Below are 27264 nucleotides of genomic sequence, written 5' to 3' on the forward strand. Positions count from 1 at the left end.
CTCCCACATACTCAGGCATGCCATTGAACCAAGTACGTTGTATTATCAATTTTTATATTGTAGTCAATGATAAAGAAACAACATGCGTCCAAAGCCCTAAAGTTTGACCATCAGGTAACACTAATCACACAGAAATTCCCGTGTGCCCATTAAAATGCACAATGGGGTGTGCAAATGGCACAGCCAAGCCCCAGTTGGTATTTAGAGGGTGGGATTACTAACAAGTGGGCCAGAGGGGCAGACAGTCAGATGATGCTTTGGGGGTTAGTAGATGGTAAATTGGTCTTTGGCAGGGATGCTGAAAATAATGAGCCTCAATATGGACTTAGATCAATCTTCTTTGGTAAAGTCTAATCCAATATCAATAAGTCCATATTACACCAGAATGCCGAAAGTTGGAGAAAAGTTTTTTTTTAATCTATGCGCTTTGGTAATTGTTGAACATGATTTGATAGCAGTACATGTCAAATGTTAAACTGATTTTTTTTTAAATCAGGATTTTTGTTTTATGTTTCATTTCTTTTAAGTTAAAAAAAAAAAATTGTCCTTTGAAACAGGTTGGGAATTTGGCTTTTCATGTCTGAGATGCCATTTGAAACTCTATCAAACAAGATGATATGGAAACTCTTCTACATCCTGCATTGTGCAGAATGTGAGAATATTGATGGATTATGCGCTGGACTACATTCTGATGAATGCAAGATCAAGCTTAAAGGTACTGCAGAGACATTGTCACCTCTGCATTTGCAGACAACTTTTCTAAGCAGTATATATACATATATATGAAAATCGGATTTTGTTTTTTACAGGGTTAAATTTTAGTCAGTTTAGTAGGTAAGGAAAAAGATTCATTGTTCCTTGCATATATACATTCCTTTCCATCAATATAATGTTTTCCTCATACAATTATCAATACCTCTGTATATAAAAAGCTATTTTTAGAAACCAGCAGTAAATTTTTGATGCTATGTTCGTATGTGTGGGATTTAGATAAACATATGGATATAAATTAAAGGATTATGACTGTTGCAAAATATAGTCTAGGAATTCTCAGAGTAAATAGGTTTTTTGAATAACAATATTTCTATCCTTTTGCTCTAACTCACATACTTCACAATGCCATTATTTAGTATACTAATGAATGTATTGAACAGACAACAGAAGATTAGAAAGATGGAATACTGTTTGTGTCTGTTACAGTCTAATTTAGTATCTCTTTGCATGCAGCATTTTAAAAAAATCCAGTTAAATGGCTTCATCTTTCTGATTTATCGGACAATCATCGGTGTCTTTATAGTTGAGTCAGCCTCACACAGTTAAAGTATTCTGTTCAGTTCCGGTCACCTCATTAAAGGAATGATGTGGAAGCTTTAGAGGGGGGTTCAGAGGAGATTTATTGGGATGCTGCCTGGATTAAAAGACATATTTTCTGAGGAAAGTTTGAGCGAACTAGGGCTTTTCTCTTTGGAGTGAAGGAGAATGAGAGTGACTTGACAGAGTTGTAAAAGATTGACAGACAAAAGCAGTAAGACAGCCAGCATTTTTTTCCCAGGGTGACAGTGGCCAATGCTACTAAAGGTGAGTAGAGGAAAGTTTAAGGGAGATGCCAGAAGTAGATTTTTATTTTGTTCAGCAAATGATGGGTTCTTAATACACAGCATCGATGGTGGTAGTGGCTATGCTTTGCTGTTCTATGTTCACGACTATTAATACTAGACTAGCAGTTTGGAAGTTTGAGTTTAAATTATGCTTGTTTTGAAATTAAATTTAATACATTTAGTCATTTGTAATCCTTAGTACCTGAATAGTAGATCATTATTACATTTTTGTGTTTCTGTTTTAAAACAGACCCAGAACATAAACAAATGTTTGAACAGTGCTTGTCCAACATTACTAGCTCCGACGGAATATGTCTTCTCACTACATTTGCACATATGACCCGATCAAAACGAGAAAATGTGGATCAAGAGTTTGTGAAGATAGTTGCTTTAGAAATATATGAGGTCTGTTAGTTGTCTAAAAATTGGAACTTATCTTAAAATCATTACTATTTGTTTTGAAGTTCTATGGGACAATTATAGCATATTTTGCAAAAAAAAGAACAGCACTATTACTAAATAGTTTAACTGTAAAATGTATTTAAAATAAATAATGGAACTTTATAATGTTTATAATTTGGGGGATAATCAGAAAGATGATGTTGCTGATGTATTGATATTTGTGAACCCAAATTGCTGCATATCGGATGTATTGTCTTTGAGAGAACGAATCAGGAACGATGGAATAGATTTTCCTCACTCATTTGGTGTGGTAAACTATTAATAGACAGTGTCCGACCACATAAGGAAGCTTTGATAAACTTAAAGGCCTTACTTTCCCTGATATTGCAGTGGACATATGTGTCACATTTTTAAAAATTTATGTCAAACATATTTTTATCTGTAACCTAATTTCAGAATATCATTCCCTGCTGTGTTGTCAGATCAACTAGAAAGGAGGAATTGCTGAATCGGGTACTGGGGGGAGAAAAGTGGATCAGGTGTCAGAAGGAGAACACGTGGGCAAATGTCAATCATAGCTACTGGGGCAGTGGGTGACTTTTGAGGAGGAAATGTTTCAGGTTCAGATGAGTACAATCCCACAAAAAAAATGCCAGGAGACCAAAGCCAGGGTAATGAGGGAAATGTGGTGAAATAAAGGAAGAATTCTTCAAGTGAGAGTAGGGCTAAGCACACTATGTTGAGAGGGAAATTGAAGAATTAAGGCCAGTGAAGACATAGAATAGAAGACAGGTAACATAAAAGAAAACCTGAAAAATCATTTTATAGTATTTAAATAATAAAAGGCAGAATGGGACCTATTGAAAAGTGATCTAAATATTTAAATATGCAATGCTATATCACAAGTTAATCACAGATTTAAAAGAAGTCTTAAGTGCGTGATCCAGATTTGAATACTGGTTAAACATATGGCTCAACAGAATAAGACTGAGGTTGTGAGCAATCTGGTCATCTTGTCCCAGTAAATTCAAGCAGTTTGGGATTTATGTTCTAAGGCGACGGTAATGGTATTGTTTTCTTTGCAATTTAACTGATAGAATTTGTGATTTATTCATGATTCTCAGATTATGAGCTGGGTCAAGCAATGTATTGTGATTGGGGGGGGGGGCGGGGGTGGAAGATCAGAAATGCCTCATTTCTGGATGTTTCCAAATGCTGCACCGAGATGAACAGAGACCCAAGGAGAAATACTGGGGGGGAAGGGGGAGAAAAATAGAATAGGTCTGAGAAGAGAAGCTTTTGTGGGATATACTCAGTACAGTGGATTCAGTTAATTGGTACACATCGGGATCAGTACATTTTGGTCCAATTAAGTAGCCACCCCAATTAGCGGTTTGATGGAAATAGTTAAAAAGGTATTAAAAAAAAGGCAAACTCCATTTAACTGATTAACAAGTTATGTATTTAAATGAAATACAGAAAAAAATTTGAACACTGCCAATATAAGTACAGAACTATAAAACTGTACTAGTTACTAATAATTACTGACAAAATTTTACCAGTGTATACTGCTGTGCTCTTGATTGAATGTAAATTAACATAGTTAGCGCAGGCATCTATGGTAATTTTTGGCTACTATCAAATCTTCTCGTGGCATCTTGACAAGGGTCTGAAATTAGTCCATTTTTGTAAAAATTATCAAAAATCACTGATTTTTGAATTGGTGTTCATCAGCCCAAACATAACACAAGCGTATGCAATTGACGCTATTTAAAAGCTATTCACTCTGAGCACAGTGTAATGTCTAACAACATGCAACTGACACTAGTTAGAATCTGTTCAACATTATCCTGTCCCAATCAATATTATCCCAAATAAACGTATGGAAGCTAACTATTTTCTCAAATAATTTTTGTTCTTTAAGAGTTGTCCCAAAAAATGACTGACCTGATTAACCAATTAACTAATGGCCCAAATGACCACAATCCACTTTTTTAAAATTTACAGGTAGCCTATGTAAGTCCTTCCACCAGAGAGTCATTTTCCAAGGTTGGCCGTGAACTTCTGGCCACAATTTCAACAGCTCATCCTCATATAATCTCAGTACTTTTGGATCGTGTCCGAGGAAGCATTGATAAAGTTGGCATGGTACGTTCTGATTTAACTTTTAAATAAAATGCCTAAGTACATAAAGTACCGGATCTATTTCAGAGTCAGCTTTATTATGACATAGGTTATGAAATTTGTTGTTTTGCATAAAAGTTTCTATAATGTACAGATTAAATTGTACAGAAAAAAAGGAATAGCAAGGTTGTGTTCAGGTATTCATGGACTGTCCAAAAATCTGATGGCAGAGGTGAAGAAGATGTTCCTAAGTCATTAGGATGGGTATTCAAACCTCCTGTACATTTTCCTAGATGGGAGTCACAGAGCTGGCTGAGTCTCTTTGTGATCCTGAGCATTGAGGTACTTCCATACCAGGTTGTGATGCACCAGTCAGAATGATCACCTCCACACATTTCTAGAGATTTCCAAGTTTTTGGTGACATTTCAAATCTCCTCTAAGTCCTAATGAAGTATAGCTGCTGGGCCAGCTTCTTTATGATTGCATCAGTGCGTTGAACCCAGAATAGATCCTCTGAGGTGTTGACACCTAGAAACTTACACCTGCTTATGTTTTCCCACTGACTCCTCAATGAGGACTGGTATGTTCTCCCGACTTCCCCTTTCTTAAGACCGCCATCAGTTCCTTGGTCTTGCTGACATTGAGTGTGAGGTTGTTGTGACACCACTCAACCAGCTGATCTTTCTTGCTCCTGTAAGGCTCCTCACCGCTATTGGAAATTTTACCAATAACTGGATTTATGAGTGGTGTTTCGGCAGTGCTAAGTGACACAGTCATGAATGTAGAGAGAGCAGTGGGATAACCGTGGATCCTTAATGTGCGCCTGTGTTAGATGTCAGTGTGGGAAAGGTGTTATTACTGAACTGTACTGACAGTAGTCGAGGATCCAATTGCAGAGGGAGTTTCAGAGTCCCAGGTTTTGAAGGTTGGCGATTAATACTAATGGGGCAATGGTGTTCAGTACCAAACTGTAATTGACTGGCAGCTGCCTGGTGTATACTTTGGTGTTGTTCAGCTCTTCTGAAGAAGAGTGGAGAGCCAGTGAGATTGCATCTGCTTGAAGGCCTGTTGTGGTGGTAGGCAAATTTCAGCAGGTCTGGGCTCAGGCAGAAGTTAATTCTAGCCATGACTAACCTCTCAAAGCACTTCATTGCAGTAGATATGAGCATTACTGGGTGATGGTCGTTGAGGCAGCTCACCCTGCTCTTCTTGGGCCCTGGTATGATTGCTGCCCTTTTGAAGTAGATGCAAACATGAGATTGCAGCAGGAGCCAAATGGGAGGGAAAGGTTAGGTTGATTTTTGGAGTAGATTAAAAGTTTGACACAACACCTAGGCTAAGGAGCCTGTATTGTGCTTTACTGTTCTATGTCCTTGAACGCTCCAGCCAGTTAGTGGACTCTAGTTGTCAGTACCTGGCCAGGTACACCGTTAGGACCTGACACCTTGTGAGGGTTTACCTCTTCAAGGATGGTCTGATCTTGCCCTCCAAGATGGAGCTCACAAGGTGACTGGATGCTGTGGTTATTCATATAAGCATAGTGTTATTCGGTGTTAAGGGATGTATGAAGATGTTGAATTCATCGGAGAGTGAAACATCACTGCCATTTATGAAGTTAGATTTTACCTTGGAGAAAAGGTAAAACCCTGCCACAATGGTGCATCTGACTGTTTATCTAACATCATACAGAATTGCCTTTTGCTCTCCGAATGGCCTTCTGTGGGTCGTACCTGGATTTCTCATGGGAGTCTGGATTGCCGGTCTTGGATGCCACAGATCTGGCTCTGAGCAGACTGCACATCTCCTGTTCACACAGAGCTTTTGGTTTGATCTGTTTGGTTGGTGGAACTTAATTTACTGCTGTTTGACAGAATGGATTAATACAAATTAAAATTTCTTTTTAAGATAAAGAAGTCTTCATTTTATTTCTTCGTGTGGAGTAAGAGGTCATATTTATACACCACCTTTAAGCTACTAAAATGTACTAAAAGGGGTTCATAAGAATGTTTTCAAACAAAATTTGATTCTCATTCAAGAAGATTTTAAGCTGTTAAATAAAGAGGAGAAAGGTGTAGATTGAGAAATTTAATCATGTCTGGATCTTGGGGCCATGTTGTTGAACAAATGCCCATTATTAATACATCAATTAAAACTTGATATTTAAGAAGCCAAAGTAGGAAGCGATCTGAGAACATTGTCGGAAGGTACCAACAGCGGGAGGGAGAAAATAATGATCAGTATTTTATAATCAATGTATTGCTCAGAGAAATCCAGTGTGGAATACTGGGCAGAGGGATGAATATGATAATGCAATTTATTCTATTAGAAGAAAAGATTTTGAATAACCTCAAATTTTAACCTGGTAGAAGATGTGACGGCGGTGGGGGGTGGTGGGAGGCTGGCATTGTAATTATCAGCTCCAACAGTAATAATCATTGAAGAATGTTTCAGCAACAGATGAGCTATTTAAAGCCTTGGAGTAGATTTAAAGAGATATTGATAGATAAAATATATTTTTAAAAATGAACAGGAAATATGTTGAAGTAAGATGAGTAATATAACATTTACAACTTGTTCATTTCTGAAAGCATTAAGCATTTCATTATGAGAAACTTCTCCTTTGCTAGCACTTGACGTTCCACATGAGGTGACTAAGCAATCTGATCGTAATTGCTGGTTGCATGGTTCACAGCTGAAGATCTCATAAAGCGCAGGAGTCTGAAGTGGGAAGTCAAGACAGGGGGGAGCAAAAGGAATTGCATGCACTGGAGCCTCAAGTGATGCAGCTTTTATTTTGCTTCTCATTTGTCTTGGTACCATGAGGGAAACAAAGCCTCTGTGTAAAGGAAAATGAGAGAGCTGAAAATGTGCAACATCCTGTTCAGCACTTGCACGTGAAAAGGCACCACAAATATGCATTTATGTTCCTTTTTCTTCATAAATAAATGAGTAGGCTAGCATGAAAAGTTCTGCCCCATGAATAAATTTTACTTCCAATTTGGAGTATTGTGTGCAGTTTTGTTCACCTTCCCATGGGAAAGATGTAAATAAGGTTATGAGGGTGCCGAGAAAATTTACAAGGATGTTGCCAGGTCTGGAGGACCTGAGTTACAAGGAAAGATTGACTAGGTTAGGACTGTATTCGTTAGAATGTAGAAGATTGAGAGGCGATTTGATAGAAGTATACAAAATTATGAAGAGTATAGATAGAATAAGTGCAAGCAGGCTTTTTCTACTGAGGCTTGATGAGACCACAATCAGAGGTCATGGGTTAAGGGTGAAAGGTGAGAAGTTTAAGGGGAACATGAAAGGAAATTTCTTCTCTGAGGGTCGTGAGAGTATGGAGTGAGCTGCCAGCACAAATGGTGCATGTGAGCTCAATTTCAATGTTTAAGGAAAGTTTGGACTGGTATGTGAATAGTAAGGATATGGAGGGCAAAGGTCCTGGTGCAGGTTGTTGGGAGTAGGCAGTTTAAATGGTTTCACCATGGACTAGATGGGCTGAAGGGCCTGTTTCTGTGCTGTACTTCTATGACTCTAATTCTAATATATATGGACAACAGACTATTACTAAAAGAAATTGATAAAATAGTTCCAGAACACATTCAATATTTTGCCTAAGCAAAGTAGCAGCTGGTGATTTCTATTGTTAAATATGTACTTCAGATGATACAGTTTTCACTTTTGTCAAACAAGTTGCACTATCATTTCTTTTCAAAGTTTCTGCAGCTGTAATGACTTCTATTATACTTCCCTTTTACTTGCATTTAATTTTTGAATTTATCATTTATTACTTGTCTATAAGATATTCACTGTCAATGTCACATACAGACTTAAGTAACAAATGATAAATTCAAAAATAAAATGTAAGTAAAAGGGCAGAACAATATTGCCACTTTTAAGGGTTTCACAAGATTATCATTAAAAGGAGGTTGTTTGGAATAGAATCACTGTCCCCTCAAGCTACATGAGTACACAACCACGCAGTAGCCTTTGGAATCGCACAGCTGGAATATTTTTAATATATAATGTACCGCGCAGTTTTGCGAGCCGTGTAAAAATTTCTAGCTCAGAGCAATGGTTAGTCTGCGCAGCTGTGACAAAACGTAAAGGGAACATTGAATAGAAGTGTATCATATATTTTATGATATCTTTATGCAATATTGGTATAATTCACAGAGTTGGGATATAAATTACTGATTTCTGCATCCAATCATAATTTTGGAGAAGTAATGTGCATGTTAAAATTGTAGTATTCTTTTGTCGAATGAGAGTGTAATGGACTTCTTATTGCTGCAGGTTTCCTTGTATCTCTTTAAAGAACTTCCACTGCACCTGTGGAAGATAACTTCAGTTGAAATGAGTGTAATTCATGACTGGCTTCTGAAGTACAATTTATCTGCTGTCGAGAACAAGCTGGCTTGCATCATACTTGAAGGACTGAACTGGGGTGTTGATAAGCAGGTATGTTAAACTAAGTGGAAGGCAGAAAACTACATTTTGTTAACAGCTTGACAAAGCTTTGTCATAGATTCTCCTGATATTAGTTTAACTGACTAGGATTGTGCATTTTTCTTAATGATATGAGGTTGAGTTTTATTTAAACTGATCTTAAAACCACAAAGAATTATTGCTACATTTGAACACAGGCAGAAGTCACTGTTAATTTGTTGATTGGCGTACAGGAGTGAGATACGCCAACTAATGGAATGGCGCCGCAGCAACAACCTGGCACTCAACGTCAGTAAGACGAAAGAGCTGATTATGGACTTCAGGAACGGTAAGACGAAGGAGCACATAGTTTCTCCGTGTCGAGATCTCTGAGGATCTAACCTGGTCCCAACATATCGATGTAGTTATAAAGAAGGCAAGATGGTGGCTATACTTTATTAGGAGCTTGAAGAGATTTGGCACGTCAACAAATACACTCAAAAACTTCGATAGTTGTACCATGGAGAGCATTCTGACATGCTGCATCACTGTCTGGCATGGAGGGGCTACTGCACAGTACCAAAAGAAGCTGCAGGAGGTTGTAAATCTAGTCAGCTCCATCTTGGGTACTAGCCTATAAAGTATCCAGGACATATTTAGGGAGCGGTGTCTCAGAAAAGCAGCGTCCATTATTAAGGACCTCCAGCCTCCAGGGCATGCCCTTTTCTCACTGTAACCATCAGGTAGGAGGTACAGAAGCCTGACAGCACACACTCACTGATTCAGGAACAGCTTCTTCTCCTCTGTCATCCGATTCCTAAATGGACATTGAAGCTTTGGACACTACCTCATGTTTTTTAATATACAGTATTTCTGTTTGCACATTTTATAAATCTATTCAATATACATAACTTGGTTTACTTTATCATTATGTTTTATTTATTATTTTTTTCTCTCTCTGCTAGATTATGTATTGCAATGAACTGCTGCTGCTAAGTTAACAAATTTCATGTCACATTCTGGTGATAATAAACCTGATTCTGATTCTGGAAATTTTGCATGTTAAAATATACTTGACAAGTTTAAATTGTGCTTCAAATACATCCAACACTTCACTTAATACAGGGTTTCCTGTTAAATGCTTCGTCATAGAATTGTACAGCATGGAAATAGCCATTTGGTGCAACTTACCCACCCCACCTAGTGGGCACCTATCATGTTAATCCTATTTCCCTGCACTTCCGTTCGGTTATAGCAGTCATTTGAGAATCTCAGGGCTGAGCACTGGCACTTTGCAGAGAACATTATTCGACTTAGCAGAGACCAAAGCAGTGTGCTCATCACAGTCTGTGAGCAGATCTGAAAACCACTAAAAATGGATGCTCAGTTATATAGCACCAAGGCTATCTGGGGCTGACTAAATGTTGCAGCTCCGAAAGATCTAGGACAGCAGAAGTAGAACTTTAAAATGTAGTTTTGCAGTGAACAGGAGCAAATTAATACCATAGATAACATCTCCTTCGAGGTACACTGGGAGCAGCTAAAGTCTGCTCTCCAGGGATATTGATTTCATGTAATCATGGAGCCAGGAATAATTTGTATATAATACACTCAGATTCATGATCTCCTTGAGCATAAACCTGAGAAAGCCATCCACAAAACTGGTCGTGATCCAGTGATACATTTGTAATGAAAAAACACTGGTGAGTGAAGATGGTATGAAAGATCCGCTATGCAGACTGAAAGAAGGTGCAAAGCAACTTTTAGCTTCGAGGACAGGCTATGGACCCCAGTCCTTTGGATAGTCCCCTGCTCCTTAAGGAAGATGACACCATAAAACAGATTTGGAAAAAGCATTTTAAATTCCTGCTCAACAGAATCAGAATCAGGTTCATTATCACCAGCATATGACGTGAAATTTGTTAACTTAGCAGCAGCAATTCAATGCAATACATAATGCAGAGAAAAAATAATAATAAATAAACAAGTAAATCAATTAAATATATAGAATAGATGAAAAGAAACATTAAAAAAAAGAAGTACTGTATATTTCTTTTTAATTGAGGTAGTGTCCAAAGATTCAATGTCCATTTAGGAATTGGATGGCAGAGGGGTAGAAGCTGTTCCTGAATCGCTGAGTGTGTGCCTTCAGGCTTCTGTACCTCCCACCTGATGGTAACAGTGAGAAAAGGACATGCCCTGGGTGCTGGAGGTCCTTAATGATGGATACTGCCTTTCTGAGACACCGCTCCCTAAAGATGTCCTGGGTACTTTGTAGGCTGGTACCCAAGACAGAGCTGACTAGATTTACAATCTTCTGCGGCTTCTTTCAGTCCTGTGCAGTAGCCCCTCCATACCAGCCAGTGATGCAGCCTGTCAGAATGCTCTCCACAGCACAACTATAGAATTTTTTGAGTGTATTTGTTGACATGCCAAATCTCTTCAAACTCCTAATACAGTATAGCTGCTGTTTTGCCTTCTTTATAACTACATCGATATGTTAGGTCCAGGTTAGATCCTCTGAGATCTTGACACCCAAGAACTTGAAGCTACTCACTCTCTCCACTTCTGATCTCTCTGAGGATTGGTATGTGTTCCTTCATATTACCCTTCCTGAAGTCCACAATCAGCTCTTTTGTCTTACTGACGTTGAGTGCCAGGTTGTTGCTGCAGCACCACTCCACTAGTTGGCATATCTCACTCCTGTACGCCCTCTCGTCGCCACCTGTGATTCTACCAACAATGGTTGGGTTGCCAGCAAGTTTATAGATGGTATTTGAGCTATGCCTAGCCGCACAGTTATGTGTATATAGAGAGTAGAGCAGTGAGCTAAGCATATACCCCTGAGGTGCGCCAGTGTTGATCGTCAGCGAACACGATGAAATCTGCAGATGCTGGAAATTCAAGCAACACTTCCGTTTCATTCTGGAAGCATTACTTCCGTTAATGCCCCTCCTCCCCTTCTAACTCCATCCCTTATTTATTTATTTATTCCCCCCCCCCTTTTTTCCCCCTTTTTTTTTCTCTCTCTGTCCCTCTCACAATAACTTATTGCCTGCTCTCCATCTTCCTCTGGTGCTCCCCTCCCCCTTTCTTTCTCCCCAGGCCTCCCGTCCGATGATCCTCTCCCTCCTCCAGCTCTGTATCCCTTTTGCCAATCAACTTTCCAGCTCTTAGCTCCATCCCTCCCCCTCCTGTCTTCTCCTATCATTTCGGATCTCCCCCTCCCCCTCCCACTTTCAAATCTCTTACTTTCTCACCTATCAGTTAGTCCTGATGAAGGGTCTCAGCCCGAAAAGTCGACTGTACCTCTTCCTATAGATGCTGCCTGGCCTGCTGCGTTCACCAGCAATTTTTATGTGTGTTGCTTGAAATTCCAGCATCTGCAGATTTCCTTGTGTTTGCGTTTTTAGAATTATAGAGCATAAACTTGATTGCCATAGTTAAGCAGATGACACACAATTGTGCATCTCGGTTGAGCCTGATGGTGTTAACACCCCATCTCCTCTGACTTCTGGTCTGGCTGCAATAAACAAATGGATGAGCAATAATTTCCTGAAAATGAATTGAGATAAAACTGAAGTAATTATGGTTAGTTTCAAAGTCAGAAGAGATAAACCTGGGAACTTGTCTCTCCTTGTAAAATCAGAAGTATCAAGCCTGGGTGTTATCCTTGATTCAGACTTGAACTTTAAATCCCACGTAAAGGAAGTGATCAGAGCAACATTTCTACACTTAAGAAATATTGCAAAGGTGCACCTGTTTCTGTCACATATTGATACTTGGAAACTAATTCATGCTATTATATTGAATAGGCTAGATTACTGCAATGCACTTTTTACTGGCCTTCTAAAGCAAACTAATGACGAGCATCAACTCATTCAGAATGTCACTGCTGGACTTTTAGCTAAAACCAGGATGAGGCACCATTTCACTCCCGTCCTGGCTACTCTGCATTAGCTATCTGTATCTTTTAGTATTCCTATTACAGTTTGCTTACTTATTTTTAAATCGCTTAATGGTCTAGCACTGGAGTACATCACAGAACAGTTTTCATTTAATAATCCTGCTTGAGCTCTTCTGCTGCTGGTCTCTTAAGTTTAAACAATCTCCCTCAAAACATAATTGGCAGGTCAGCCAATTTTGAACTATGGCTCCTAAGCTGTGAAATTGAATTATCTAAAACAATAAGGGTACAGATTCAGTTGACATCTTTAAATGTCAGCTCAAAACCTATTTATTTAACCGTGCTTTTAATTAACATCTTTTACTTTTACTTTCATGGTTTTTTAAAATTTTAGTTTCATGTTTGTGGTTCATCCCTTTGCAACACTTTGAATTATATTGTCTATATGAAAATTGCTCTGTAAGTAAGTTATTATTATTATTATTGCTACTACTACTTTGAAGCCCAAAAGCTGGCTTGGCCCAGAAACACAAGCAATAACATACCATACTACTGAAGAACACTGAATCTCTATTCTATTTATTTAGAGTTACAGCTCGGAACTGTCCCTTCTGATCCAACAAGCCACTCCACCCAGCAACTCATCTATTTAACCCTAGTCTCATCACTGTACAATTTACAGTGAGCAACTAACCTACTAACTAGTACGTCTTTGGACTATGTGAGGAAACCGGAGCACCTGGAAGAAACCTATGCAGCCACTTTAAAGTTAATTCCTTCAGATTTTGGAAAAATAATCATTCAGAAGCTGAAAATGCTAGAACCTCTTAGCAACATCTATAAACTGAATTATCAACATACACAAGATGCTGGAAGCATTCAGCAGGCCAGGCAGCATCTTTGGAAAAGAGTATAGTCGACGTTTCAGGCCGAGACCCTTCATCAGGACTCAGGACCCTTCAGAATTCCTCCATTTTGTGTGTGTTGCTTGGATTTCCAGCATCTGCAGACTTTCTCTTGTTTGTGAACAGAATTATCAGCCACTTTTCAACACTGAAGAAAACAATGTAGACCAAATCTGTAGAACATATCTTTATCAAGAATGGTGCTTATATTGTTCATTTAAGTGTAACCAAAAAAGCAAAATTTATCAAATTTAATTCAGTTAGGGGAAATTAAATAAAAGTAAAGTGAGTTTTCTTATCAGTGGGGCCATGTTGTGGTAGCTGATGCTTAAAACTATATATCCTGTCTTAATACTGTGATTTATTTTCCAGCAATCAAAACTTGCTCTTGATCCTTCCCTTCATACTGAAGTAGCATTAATGGTTCTAGAAGCATATCAAAAGTACCTCACTGACAAACCTTACAGTGGATTTATCTCTGAAAGCATAAAGCAGGTAATGGGGAAATCATTTGGATAATGCTGTAAAATATGTAATTGCTTTTTTTCCCTGTTACATGTTATTGGCAAAAATACTTGAACATGATGAAAATCCTAACTCTGCCATGGACAGTTCCAAGCCCAGCTGCAGAAGTAGGAGAGTTAGGCATGAGACCAGCAGCCCAATTTCGTGAAAACCCGGAGTTACAGAAAAGCTAAGAGAGGCTCCAAAGACCTTATCTGGGGAAGGATCTTTGAGAATGGGCTACCCCTGGGGAGAACTTGAGAGACTGACCCAGGATAGAGAACTCTGGTGAACTGCTTTTGGCAGCCTATGCCCCGGCGGAAGTGAAGGCTCAGAAGAAGATGATGAAAATCCGAATTAGTGAAGAATGTATCCATGCAAGTGGACCATTTATAATGTAGTCATTCACTTCCAAAAATGTTCTAAAAGATTCTTTGAAAAGTATTCTTGAAGTATGATAGTTTTTAACCTTGTATATGTTGAAGTATTTAAATTTAAAGTGGTAAATTATGGTTATACCTCTGTTAAAAGATAAGTGGTTACTAAACTATTAGATTTTCAGAACTAATGATTATTAATATTTTCATGTATTTGTATTAATTTTAGGTATCCTACTTAGCTAATGTTGTTCGCCTGAACCAGACTCCTGAGGCCTTATTTAATCACTGGGCATGGGAATTGGTTGTCAGATTGAAGCTACACAGTAGCCATCCATGCAGTGACCAGGGCTGGACACCTATCAGTAACTCCTCCACTGCACCAGAAATGAATGAATCACCAGCCCTCCATCCACTCTTTAAAGCTGTAAAAGCTGGCGTTCCTATTGGTTGTTATCTTGCGCTTTCAATAACGTCGATAGGTCACAGGTAGGTCAAGTTATAAACTATTAGAAATTTTAGATTTTAAAATTAGTTATGACAAGGACTTTATTTCTCTTTATTCACAGTGGCAGAGATGGTGCTGCTGCCACATAGACCCAGTGCCTTGGGGTTGATTCTAACCTCAGGTAACTTTTTGTTTGACTGCATGAGTTACCTCCAGGTGTCTCATTCCTTCCCCTATCCCGAAGACATGCTAGTAGGTAAACAGACCTTAGCACACTTGGTTGAGAAGCGAATTGGAAGGAATTGATAGGGATGTGAGAACAAATAAGTTTGAGGAAAATAATTAAAGAATGGGATTGATGAATTGATTTAGAAGCTAGCAGAAGCTTCATAGACTAAGTGGCCTAATTCTTTGGCATAAGGTGATATGATCCATTCAGTGGATTTGCTAAGTCATTCATCATTGGAGACCAACAAGCGAAAAAACATCACACGTAATATGTTGGAGAAACTCAGCAGTCCAGGCAGCATCTATGGAAAAGAATAAACGGTTGATGTTTTGAGCTGAGACCCTTCACCAGTCCTGATAATGGCAGCAGCAAGAAGAGCATGACCTGGGTGGTGGGGGCTTTGAGAAAGGACTTTGAAGTAGTCCTGGCGTGAATGCTGTGTAGCATCTTCCCTGATGGGACTGGAGCAAGCAGTCCAAAAACAAGGTGGGTGGAATCCTTCATGATATTTCTGGCCTTATTCTGGCACCTTTCTGTATACATGTCCTTGATGACGGGCAGGCTGGTGCAGGTGATGCATTGAGCAGTTTTAGAGCCCTGTTGTACACTGCAGTGTAGGTTCTTTATTATGAAAGTCACTTGTGAGTGTTTACAAAAAACACATCAATATATGACTATTCTGTGCATTAGTGTTTTGTGAAAGATGAAAATTATGTCATTGTGTTCTATTAATATAAACTGGAGAATTACTCATGTTTCTATATCTGACGTTTATCAGATAACAAAATTATACAGTAGCCATGGCTACTGAACCAAAATGGTAACACCTGTGTTATGGAAGTTTTTAAAGGCCTTTTGTCAATTACTGCATTATTACTGTTTAAACAAATTCATATGGCAGCTTTATATGCTGCTATACTTTATTCAAAGATGTGCAATTAGTATTACACTCTACTGATTCTGTATTTTTTTCCATTTAGCACTGACAAGTTCTGCTCTGAAGGCATAGCTCTTCTGGAAGTACTGGTACAGTCAAGGTGTCTTAAAGCAGTAGTTCATGTATTAGATAAGATCTTGCCAATCTTCTACCCATGCCAATATTATCTTCTGAAAAATGAACAGTTGAGTAAAAGCTACTTTATATTGTGCTGAAAAATAATGTTAATAATCATGATGTACTCTTTAAAGATATTTGTTGAGGATGTAGTGACTCAAGAACAGTTTATAAAATGCATTAAGGCCACTTTACAATGTCAAAAGATGAGACAGGCAGTTGATAGCTTCAAAAAACTGATTGTTGTATATTGCAGGCTAACTAGGGGTAATAATTTCTGTAAAGTACAAATATTTAGTCCATCTTATTTAATATTTGACCATTAAGATCTCAGAATTACAGGAATTTTTAATAATTTTCCATAGAAGCATTGAACAAGATTTAATGTGCTTAAAGTATGGAAACTAATATTCTTACATTTTATGTTTATTTGAAATCTGAATTGTTAATGCCCTAATAAACCCTTTATGACACAAATTAATGCAATAATACTATCATAAATATTGGAGTTCTTTTTTCTCCTTGAACTCCATTCCAGTAAATTAATTTATGGGCATGATTAATGTCATGAAAAATTGTTAAGTTTTACAACGGCATTGCTTATAAAAGCACACATCTTAGACCTCACTGTTGTAACATGAACAAAGGCACAGGAGAGACGCAGCTGGTAGATATGAAAGTCTTTTATTCGACAAAGTGAGACAGCGGGCGTCATATTGAGACCCTTTTGGAGGAAGAGGCCTGTTTAACCCAATTTTGCTAAATTTTATATGCTAAAGATCAAAGGACAATTCTATATTTACAATGCATCTCCAATCCTTCCTTTGAATTACATATAACTTTCACACCTTCTTCTTCGCAACCACACCAAAGACACCCGAGATGAATGCTAAATCAACATTGTCTGGTTTTCCAATTAATTGCATTTCACAGCTCTAGGAACTTACTGTCCAGAGCTGTATTTTAAATTTAATTTACAGTCTATATTCAGATCTGAAGATTGGTTGCTGAAGTTAATTATTTTGCTATACACCCTAAGTCCGGAATATGTTCTAACACCCACTATCAGGAATAATAAAATATACTTAAATGGTGAAGTAGACTAGCTGGATATGTCATTCATGTCAATTTGTGTTTGCATATGAATATTTAAAGACAAAAACGACTAACTCTTCCATCTGTATTCTTCATGATATTACAGTAATATTTTATGGGAACTGTGTGATCGTCAATTAAGATTAGGAAATGGAGAAAACTCACTGTGATTCATTTCTATCTTCCCCAGGTTTTTATTGACTTTGCAGCTTTTTCTGCAGACTGACAGTGTTGTGCCTCAGGGAATGACTCAGCAAATGACTCAGAAAGTAGCACAACATTTAACTGGCATCACTTACGGTGAAAACATTAAATTATTAAACAGTATGATCCAGGTAGGAAGGGCACATTAATTATATTTTTTTAAAACAGTGAAAATTATTAAATACATCATATTAAACAGTATAATCATATTAAAAGATAAACTTGTAATTCTGTGATGTTGTTCATTGCCTCTGGACATCCCATGTCATTTCATGAGCAATTAAATGCATTTTGAAGTGTTGTTACTCTGGAGATGTGCAAATTCTTCTGTTAACGGATCTCTAAAAGATGTGCTTCTTTAGGTTCTATTTAATATTGTTCAGTAAGACAGTCAAGATTACATAAGTTGGTTTGGCTGTTTTGTGATTGTTCCTGTATTGCTGATTAAATAGATTTGAATAAAAGTATGATATTTGTAAAGTACTATATTTACTGATTTGCACAAATTAATCCCCCCTTTGGTTGACACACTATCCTAGTTCTGGTTGTACCTGGCATATCTGCCTCTTACAGGATGTTAAGATAACACTGTGAGCATAAGTACAGCAGATACTGCATATCTGAAATAAAAGCTCAAAATGCTGGTAATACTCATTAGTCAGGGATTATTTGAGGGGAGAGAGAGGGAAAAAGAAAATTAACATTGACCCTTCATCAGAACATTAACTTGAAATGTTGATTCTTTTTCTGTCTCCCTCCCCACAGCCACTGACACTGGTTGATCTCCTGTAAATCAGCCTTCCTTATAGTATTCCACTCAACTTAAATTATCTGGTTTCCAGTAGATCTAAGTACATTGCAGTGGATTCCAGTTAATTGGGTCATTGGTGAATCGGGGCTGTCACTTACTTGAGACAACTCTTTTTTTAAAAAAAACACAAACTAATGGAGAAAATTTCTGGTATTCCCTTCTTTTATTTGGGACATAATGACCCTTAATTGGGGTGGGAAACTGTTGCCGAACAGGTTGTAACTAATGTCAGCCAAGCATCCTTGTGTTAGACGCTACACCATGCTTAGAGCCAGTTGTTTTTCTAATAGTGTCAGCCATTTTTTTCCTGTACAAAAAGCAGTGTTTTTTTTTTGACACAGAGTTCCTGAGAAATAAGCAACAAGACAATTCAGAACTGATTTGTTGACTGTGGGTTCAAGCATTCAGACTTTGAGATGCCAGAAATGGTTGGGAGTGAAAATGAAATTACTTCACTACAAGTTAGGAACTACAAAGAGTTTGAAGGTTTGACAATCTTCTTTAATGAAGATTGTCAATAGCATTGTATGAAGGCAATCCATTATCTGCACTTGGTATCTGTGCTGATTTTGTTCATTGCATATACTGGATGAATTCATCTGTTGAAAACTATTAGGAGCTAATACAGTTTTATATTGCTAGTGTTCTACTTCATGTATTTCATTTAAATACATAGTTTGTTACTCAGTTTGTCTTTTTTATAACTATTTATTTCTATGAAACTTTGGCTAATTGGGGTGCCTACTTAATTGGTCTAAAATGTACTGGTCCTGATGTATCCAAATTAATCGGAATCCATTGTATTGCATTTTAATGAAAGATAAGCATCTTGCTCTTTGTAATCTGTTGACAGAGATTTTTGGAGTCAAAAACAAATCTTGCATAATTAATAGTTACAAACAAAAACCCACTTTCTGATGTTTTGAGGTGATAAATCAACTGAAGCAACTTTTTTGTAAAGATTAACCATTTGTATGGATGTATTTCACAGATTCAGTAAGTCTCATTAGTGTTTAACTGTTGAGGTAGATAATAAATTATAGACTGGAGCTTTTTCTTCTCATTTTTTTTATCACACATGGAGTTACTTTGTTATGTTTCTCCATCTCCATTTTTTAATTAGGTGTATTGTACCTGCTGAACTTTTATAGTTTAAAAAATATGGGGCTGCAATTCTTCATTCATGCATTGCAGGCGCATTGATGATTGGACAGACCCCAAAGTATTTTGCCATTAGAGCTGCCGACACCAGGTCTTGAATGAGTACAGGTGCAGAGTAAGAATTGGAATGGATTAAGGAGGAATTTGGATGGAGTGGAGGGGAGCATGGGGAGTGGTGGGGGCAGGTATTACTGACAGGAGGTTAGGGTAGCTTAAGGAAAAGGCAACTGTTTAATGTCATTTTCAATACACAAGTATAAAGGAGAACAAAATAATTGTTACTCCAGATCTGATTTAGCGCTAAAGAAAACACAAGAAGGTAAATAACAAATAATAAAAGAAACACAATATATATAAATACTTAAGATAGCTAGTATACATTGTTTGTATGTCCATAAATGAGGGCTCACTTACAAACTCTGACAGTTGCCCTTTTAGCAACACAGAAACTAGCGTTAATCTCCAGTTAGGGTCTATTTATGTAGCTGTGGCCTGTGCACCTGGTAAACTTGAAAGCATTGCAGGCAATTGCACACCTGAAGTCAAAAGGATATCATAGTCCAATAGATCATCACTATAGATCCCAGTATATGTCTATCTTAAACACAAAGGGCTTCAAAGCTTTCCCATTAGAACTCTCTTGGGCAGCACAAAAAATTATAGATCCATTTTTAATTCTCTTTCTGAACTATTTAACATTGTATGTTTTTGAAGAATTATTTGAGGTGGTTTGAAGCACAATATTTAAAGTCTTTTACAGATGTTTGATTCTGTATTTTCAAAAGATTGAGTTATGGTTGTGTATTTAAGAAAGGAAAATGTTCAGCATGTAAACATTTTTTCCTCAGATAGCATTTTTAGTCATTGATTTGATGCAATATTCTAAAAGAAATTAAACAAATGCTCATCTTCACAGACTCATATTGTGGAAGGCAGTAAACCAGGCGGAGTGGGAGCTGGTGTTGTTTTGGAATTCTGGATTCTCATCTTGACGAATCAGCATTTGTGGCACAGAGACAAAACTGTTTTGTTTCTGATGGACAATCTATGCAAAACTGCATTTCTTCACCGACAGGAAGACTGTTTGCAAAAGTCACTTTACCAACTACACAAGGTAGCTTACAAATTATATATTCAAATATAAAGTAACCTAACTTAGAATTGATTCAATCAAAATTGAAACTTGCATTTGGTTTCATACAAAAAATAGAACAGCCAACTGATTAGAACAGTTTTAACCATCTGTTGGTGCTTTTAATTTTAAAATATTAACATCAGCATTTACACTGCAAGAGTATGCACAAGGTTATTAAAATATTTGATTTCAGAATATTAATTTAATGTCAATTTGTACCTCCCTTTTAAAAATGTCAGTAAAATCTGTTCTGTTATCCAGATATATGGTGTAATTTTTATCAGTCGTTTTCTTATTGCCGAATGTTTAGAATGCTCTTGGATACCATAGTGATCGTGGATTGCTGACTTCATTCATGAACTGGATGTTAGCCGGCAACGTAACACCATCATTTATTGAAGGCAATGCTTCTGCAACTGAGGTATATGCTTACAATAACTCCATGAAGTTTTCACTCATAGAAGCCTACCACTCATTTAAATACTCCACCTTTATTTCACTTGCTGGGAGTGTTCTGAACATTTGTGTATTGCTGAGATGTGAGTACCTCACTATAGTTAAGATTGCCTGATTACTTTTGGCAAAGGTAATGATTTTGCGTGGTCAGGATCAAATTATCTTGCATGCCCTGGTACAGCCTCAATAGTCATGAAATTATGGATTGACCATAAGCTGCTTAAGTTAATTTTTAATTATAATATGACTGTTATTATAATAAAAATATATGTAATAAAAAGTGCAAAAAAAGAACAAAGATAGTGAGGTAGCATTTGTGTATTCATTGTCTGTTCAGAAACCTGCTGGCAGAGGGGAAGAAGCTGTTCCTAAAACTTTGACTATGTACCTTCAGGCTCCTGGACCACCTCTCTGATGGTAGTAATGAGAAGATGACGTGTTTTTGGTGGTGGGGGTCCTTAATGATGGATGCCTCCTTTTTGAGGCAGCACCTTGATGGTGGGAAGCCTTTCTATCAAAGCTTTGACCTCTTTATATTGAAGCTATGCCCCCCTAGTTCTAGATTTCTCCAGTATGACTAAATAACTTTGCGGTCTTAAGTCAGGAATATTCTACAAGACCACCTTATTAAGATTTAATTCACTCGTCCCTCTCTTAGAACCTAATGCAGAGTGCAAACTTTTGCAAAGAAAAAGTATTTGTAAAACAGTGACTGAGTCTGAATATTTGCTTAGTAGTATAATATTTACCCAGTTTTTTTAAGGAAGTATTTATTTTATAGCAACACACATCAAAGTTGCTGGTGAACGCAGCAGGCCAAGCAGCATCTATAGGAAGAGGCGCAGTCGACGTTTCAGGCCGAGACCCTTCGTCAGGACTAACTGAAGGAAGACTCTTCTTCAGTTAGTCCTGACAAAGGGTCTCGGCCTGAAACGTCGACTGCGCCTCTTCCTATAGATGCTGCTTGGCCTGCTGCGTTCACCAGCAACTTTGATGTGTGTTGCTTGAATTTCCAGCATCTGCAGAATTCCTGTTGTTTGTATTTATTTTATAGGTGTGGTTTTCCTGGATCATATTCAATATGGAGGCAATTTTTGAAGAAGATTCCCAACTCCGTAGGTCTATGGAACTTGAATTAATTAGCAATTCTTCAGCAACTCCAGATCAAGCCTTAAAGGTGTGTATTTCATTACTGTGTTAGCTAATTATACATAATTTAGTTTAATAAGTGTAACAAGCTTTAAGGTTTCACTGCTAATGTAATGGCTTCTCTGTAATGTTCCACTGCTGAGGTAATGGTTTCTTTGTAGCAGCAATGTTTGGGTTATGTCTAGAGGGTTGTGAAGTGGTTCAATGTGCTGGACTTGAGAAGTGGATATTACCAGATCCCCATGAGTGAGGTCGACAAAGAGAAAACGGCATTTATATGTCCCCTGGGATTTTTTCAGTTCAAAAGGATGCCCCAGGGCATCTCGGGATCTGCTGCAATCTTCCAGTGAGTCATGGAGAAGCCGGTGGGGGATATGAAGTTGCTTGAGGTATTGGTATATCTGGATGACCTCATAGTATTGGATCCACTTTGGAAGAACATGAAGTGAGGCTGCTGAAGGTGCTGGGTCGCCTGAAAGCTGAAGGGTTAAAACTTTCCCTGGACGAGTGCCAGTTCTGCCAAACATCTGTTAGCTATGTTGGGCACATTGTCTCACGGTAGAGTAGCTGCAGATCCAGCTAAGATAGAGGCATTCACCATTTGGTCAAGACCCCAGACTGTGAGCGCTCTGCGCTCGTTCCTCGGGTTCTGTGGTTACTATCAGAGGTTTGTGAAAGGCTACGCGAAAGTGAGTCACCCTTTGAATCAGCTTCTATGCGGTTACCCTCCTTTGGGGAAGAAAGGGAGGGGGAGGAAAGGACAGGAAGGTGTAGAGTATCTATGCCCATCGCAGCCCTTTGGACTGAGGTGGGATGCAAAATGTGAGGAGGCCTTTCAGTTGCTGAAGGAGCTGCTGACCCAGGCGCTGGTGCTGGCTTTTGCAGACCCCTGACTGCCATATGTACCACACATGGATGCCAGCTGAGAGGGTTTAGGGGGCGTCCTGTATAAGGATCAGGGCACTGGGTTGAGGCCCATTGCATTTGTCAGCCTGAGTATGTTGCCCTCCGAGAAAACCTATCCCACGCACAAGTTGGAATCTGGCGTTGAAATGGGCGATGGTGGATAAGCTGAGTGACTACCTCTGCGAGGCCAAGTTTGAGGTGAGGACGGGCATTGGGTTCTGACCTCGGTGAAACTGGATGCCACAGACCGTCAGTGGTTGGTGGTGTTGTCTGCATATGATTTCAGCCTGAAGTACTGGCCGGGAAGCAGGAATATTGATGCAGATGCTTTGTCCCGACGGGCACATGAGGAACTGGACAGGGACGAGGAGTGGGAGAGTGTTTCTGCCCCAGGGGTGAAGGCCATGTGTCATTTTGCTATCACCGTGAAGGTAGAGGAAAAGGAGAGGTCAGAGTGAGCAGTGGATCAATTGGGGGCTTCTGATGACGCCATATCCCAAGTTTACTGTAACCTGACTGCTCTGAAGACAAATCAGCTGCCGGAATTGAGTTCTGGGGAAGTGGCAGCTGCTCAGCGAGATGATCTGGGCAGTGGCACTATTTGGTCCATGGTTGAAAAAGGAGACGTGGCTCAGGTGGAGAAGATGAAGCACGCTTTGGTGCCTCCATTACTGCGAAAATGGCCTTGGTTGGAGTTAAAGAACCAGATCTTATACCACATCACATCAACCCCAGACTGACCTTGGCATTGCCAGCTGGTTCTGCCTGAGGAGTATTGGAGGATTGCTTTGAAGTCACTTCATGATGATTCTGGACATTTGGGGGTGGAAAAGACCTATCGATTGCTCAGAGATCAGTTTTACTGGACCCGTATGAAATTAAAGGTCGAAGAATACTGCAAGACGTGCATTCGATGCATACAACGGAAGACACTGCCTACACGTGCAGCACCCTTGTCCCTCTTGAAGAGTGCAGGGCCTCTGGACCTGGTGTGTATGGATTTCCTGTCAATGGAACCCAATGCCAACAACACGGCAAATGTCTTAGTCATCACGGACCACTACACCAGATATCCTCGCACTTTTCCGACCAAGGACTAAAGAGCGTCTACGGTGGCAAAAGTGTTATGGGAGAAGTATTTCATCCATATGGCCTTCACAGGTGGATACATAGTGATCAGGGACAAGATTTCGAGAGCAGATTCATCCATGAGTTATTGGGCATACTTGGAGTTGAGAAGTCGAGGACCACGCCCTATCACCCACAGGGTGATCCGCTGCCAGAGAGTTTTAATCGGACCCTGGAGCTCAGCAAGAAGAGCAAGTGGAGTCAACATATTGGGCATCTGGTTCACAGTTACAACTGTACACGAAATTAAGCTACTGGGTACTCGCCATATTATTTGATGTTTGGGCGTGAGGTGAGGTTGCCTATTGACCTTTGTTTTGGGACTGACGAGGGTAACTTACCCCCGAAGACTTAATTGAAGTATTTGTTTGATATGAGAAGAGAGCTGAAAAGGGCTTATGGATTAGCTAGGGTCGCGGCTGCCAAGCAGAATCAAGGAAATAAGAGGAGGTACAATCAAAAGGTGAGGTCCTCCCAACTCCTGCCGGAAGACAGAGTCCTCATAAGGAATTTGGGGCTATCTGGGAAACATAAGTTGGCTGACCGCTGGGCGGCCACACCCTGTGTGGTGGAGAGTCAGATGCCAAACCTACCAGTTTTCCTGGTGAAACCAGAGGATGGGAACGGGCCTGTCAAGATTCTCCATCTGAACCACCTGCTGCCCCTGGGTCAAGAGGTGCAGGTAGACCCAGAGCCTGACTTGGAGCCTACACTTATAAGGGGACTCGGCGGAAACGCGGGACGACTGCAGGGCCCTTGTTTCTTTTTTCGTATTCTTTACTAACCATATAGTCAACTTAAGAATTACAAAGCTCAATTATTTAATCGCATACTGTGTACTGTTTGTTATTTCGTGGTACTGATTTGAAATGGGACACATTGTGCAGCGTCCACCCAACCGAGATTTCTTGTTTGGCCTGGCTTTCATCCCCTATATGAAGCCTCTAACCGAAGCGTGAGTTACATAAGCATCTTGTATATTCTAGGTGATCTTAAAGATTTGTTTATATGATTGCTTGAAAACTAGTATTTTTTTTGTTGGAAATAATTTTTTAGGTGTAAGATTATTCACCTTTTAGTGGATGCCAAACACTGTTATATAAGTATCCTTATTTTCGGATTGGTCATTGCATGGACCTGGACATTTTTCATGCTTTTAAGGCCTAAAACCATAAGACATTGGAGCAGAATTAGGTTATTTAGCTCATCGAGTCTGCTCGGCCATTCCATTATGACTGATTTATTTTCTCTCTCAACCCCGTTCTCTTGCCTTTTCCCCATAACCTTTGATGCCCAAAAACCTATCAATCTCTGCCTTAAATATACTCAATGACTTGGCCTCCACAGCCATCAGTGGCAATGAACTTCACAGATTCACCATCCTCCAGCGAAAGAAATTCCTCCTCATCTCTGCATATACTGGATGATTATGTAGGGATCTCCCTCTATTCTGAGGCTATACTCTCTGGTCCTAGACTCCTCCATTACAGGAAACATCATCTCCATGTCCACTTTACCATCTTTTACTAATAAGTTACAGATTTATGAATGGCATTTATTCTTTATACCTGTCTTCTTTTTCCTGATGTTTTGAATTTTGTGAAACTTTCATTTAAGTGCAGTACTGAGGTTGAAGCAGTTATGAGACATAGCTCTCAACAGACTGAGAAATTAGAATATCAAATTATTTTAATATTAAGTGGTGATTGAACTCATAAAATGGAATGAAAGCTGCTTTGATCACATAAGGTTCTGGCCACATAACATTGATCAGGCTTCTATAAATTATAACTTTGGTCTGCATCGTATCACAGACATTCCTACTATTCTCTTCACCTCTTCCCCTCTCTTGAATATTCTTCATTTTCCAGTTTTAGTGAAGAGTCTGGGATCTGAAGCATTGAATTTGTTTCTCTCCTCATAGATGCTGGCCAATCTTCTGAATGTTTCCTGCATTTTCTGTCTTTGATTCAACAGTTCTTGTGCTCCAGTTGTGGATCCAGCTAGCTTTTCTCACTGCTGGAAAATACCACATTGATGATCTCATGCAGACTTCAACCACTAATGTCCTGATTAGTATTTCAAGGAATTTTAAAGAATTAAAGAAAAGGGATTCGGAATTAGACCTAAATCCTAAGGCAAATTCCAGTCTGCCTTGGGAATCAGTCATTTCAATTTCTTAATAGTTTGGATTATTTTATGTCATTGAAACTAACTCCCAAGTATCTGCATCCTTGATAAGCAGTTGCATGTACCTAAAACTTATGAATATAACTTCTTTCTCATCCAGGGATGAATAAAACAAAGTGATTCCCAACCTATTGCCGTAGGTGGATGTGGAGGACAAGTTATTGTGTATGTTTAATGCAGAGGTTGATAGGTTCTTAATTAGTAAGGGTGTCAAAAGTTACAGGGGGAAGACAAGAGAATGGGGTTGAGAAGGATAATAAATCAGCCATGGTGGAATGTTGGAGCAGACCCAATTGGCTGAATGGTCTACTTCTGCTCCTCTGTCATGGTCTTATACCAAACAGGCTTGTAACTGTCCATTCGTGGCAGATGTACTCCTCTTGAAAGGCTTCCCGACATAAAAGGTGAAATACACTACATATTTTGATCAAAATTAGCTCTAATGTAAACAGAGGAAATCTCAATTACTGTAAACTTGCTAACTGGCGATCTGTTTATTTTTAAGTTCCTTCTGTAAATGGATGGCAGACATTAGCATTTGGAAAGTGTAAAGGATTAAACGATAGCTGTCCAATGATTTGGTTAGCAAATTGTCATGTTAAATTATCTTTTTCACAACTATTCTGAACCTGAACACCTTAGTTTTTGGTTTTCAGGCATTATTTTATACTGAAAGTTTAAAAATAGTGGAATACCAATATAACATTTCTTTATGCACCTGTTCACCCAAAGCACAAGAGGTAGTCTTGTTCCAGCAGCCTCTGGACCAACTCTTACGTTGGGGGGGTGGGCAGATGGATTTTAGAAAAAGGCAGCAGTTTTATATTTATAGCATAATATCTTACAGTAGTACATTTTATTTCCATATTTAATTTATTTTCGTGTTTAATTCTAAATAATCCTTGTTTATCATGTTCTATCCTCTAAGCATAAAGGTCAACCAAAGTTCTGCTCACACCAAGACCCGTTCCCTAAAATCACTATTCATGTGGTCTACATTAACCACACAAAATTTCAATTGCAATATTTGTATCTTCATTTCAAATTTG

At 38.8% G+C, this 27264-nt stretch overlaps 1 protein-coding gene across 3 annotated transcripts in view; it reads left to right on the plus strand.

Moving 5' to 3' along the window:
- Positions 1 to 27264, plus strand: part of epg5 (ectopic P-granules autophagy protein 5 homolog (C. elegans)) — a 126983-nt gene that overhangs the window by 30234 nt on the left and 69485 nt on the right. For all 3 annotated transcript variants that reach the window (XM_063042872.1, XM_063042873.1, XM_063042874.1), the window contains 11 exons: positions 558 to 715; positions 1849 to 2003; positions 4008 to 4148; positions 8425 to 8589; positions 13741 to 13863; positions 14479 to 14738; positions 15907 to 16047; positions 17266 to 17410; positions 20168 to 20365; positions 20697 to 20807; positions 21897 to 22019. In XM_063042872.1, coding sequence (XP_062898942.1) covers positions 558 to 715; positions 1849 to 2003; positions 4008 to 4148; positions 8425 to 8589; positions 13741 to 13863; positions 14479 to 14738; positions 15907 to 16047; positions 17266 to 17410; positions 20168 to 20365; positions 20697 to 20807; positions 21897 to 22019 — 1720 coding nt within the window. The remainder of the gene's footprint in view (positions 1 to 557; positions 716 to 1848; positions 2004 to 4007; positions 4149 to 8424; positions 8590 to 13740; positions 13864 to 14478; positions 14739 to 15906; positions 16048 to 17265; positions 17411 to 20167; positions 20366 to 20696; positions 20808 to 21896; positions 22020 to 27264) is intronic.

This window comes from Mobula hypostoma, chromosome 3 (assembly GCF_963921235.1).
Source record: "Mobula hypostoma chromosome 3, sMobHyp1.1, whole genome shotgun sequence".
Classification (NCBI taxonomy): domain Eukaryota; kingdom Metazoa; phylum Chordata; class Chondrichthyes; order Myliobatiformes; family Myliobatidae; genus Mobula; species Mobula hypostoma.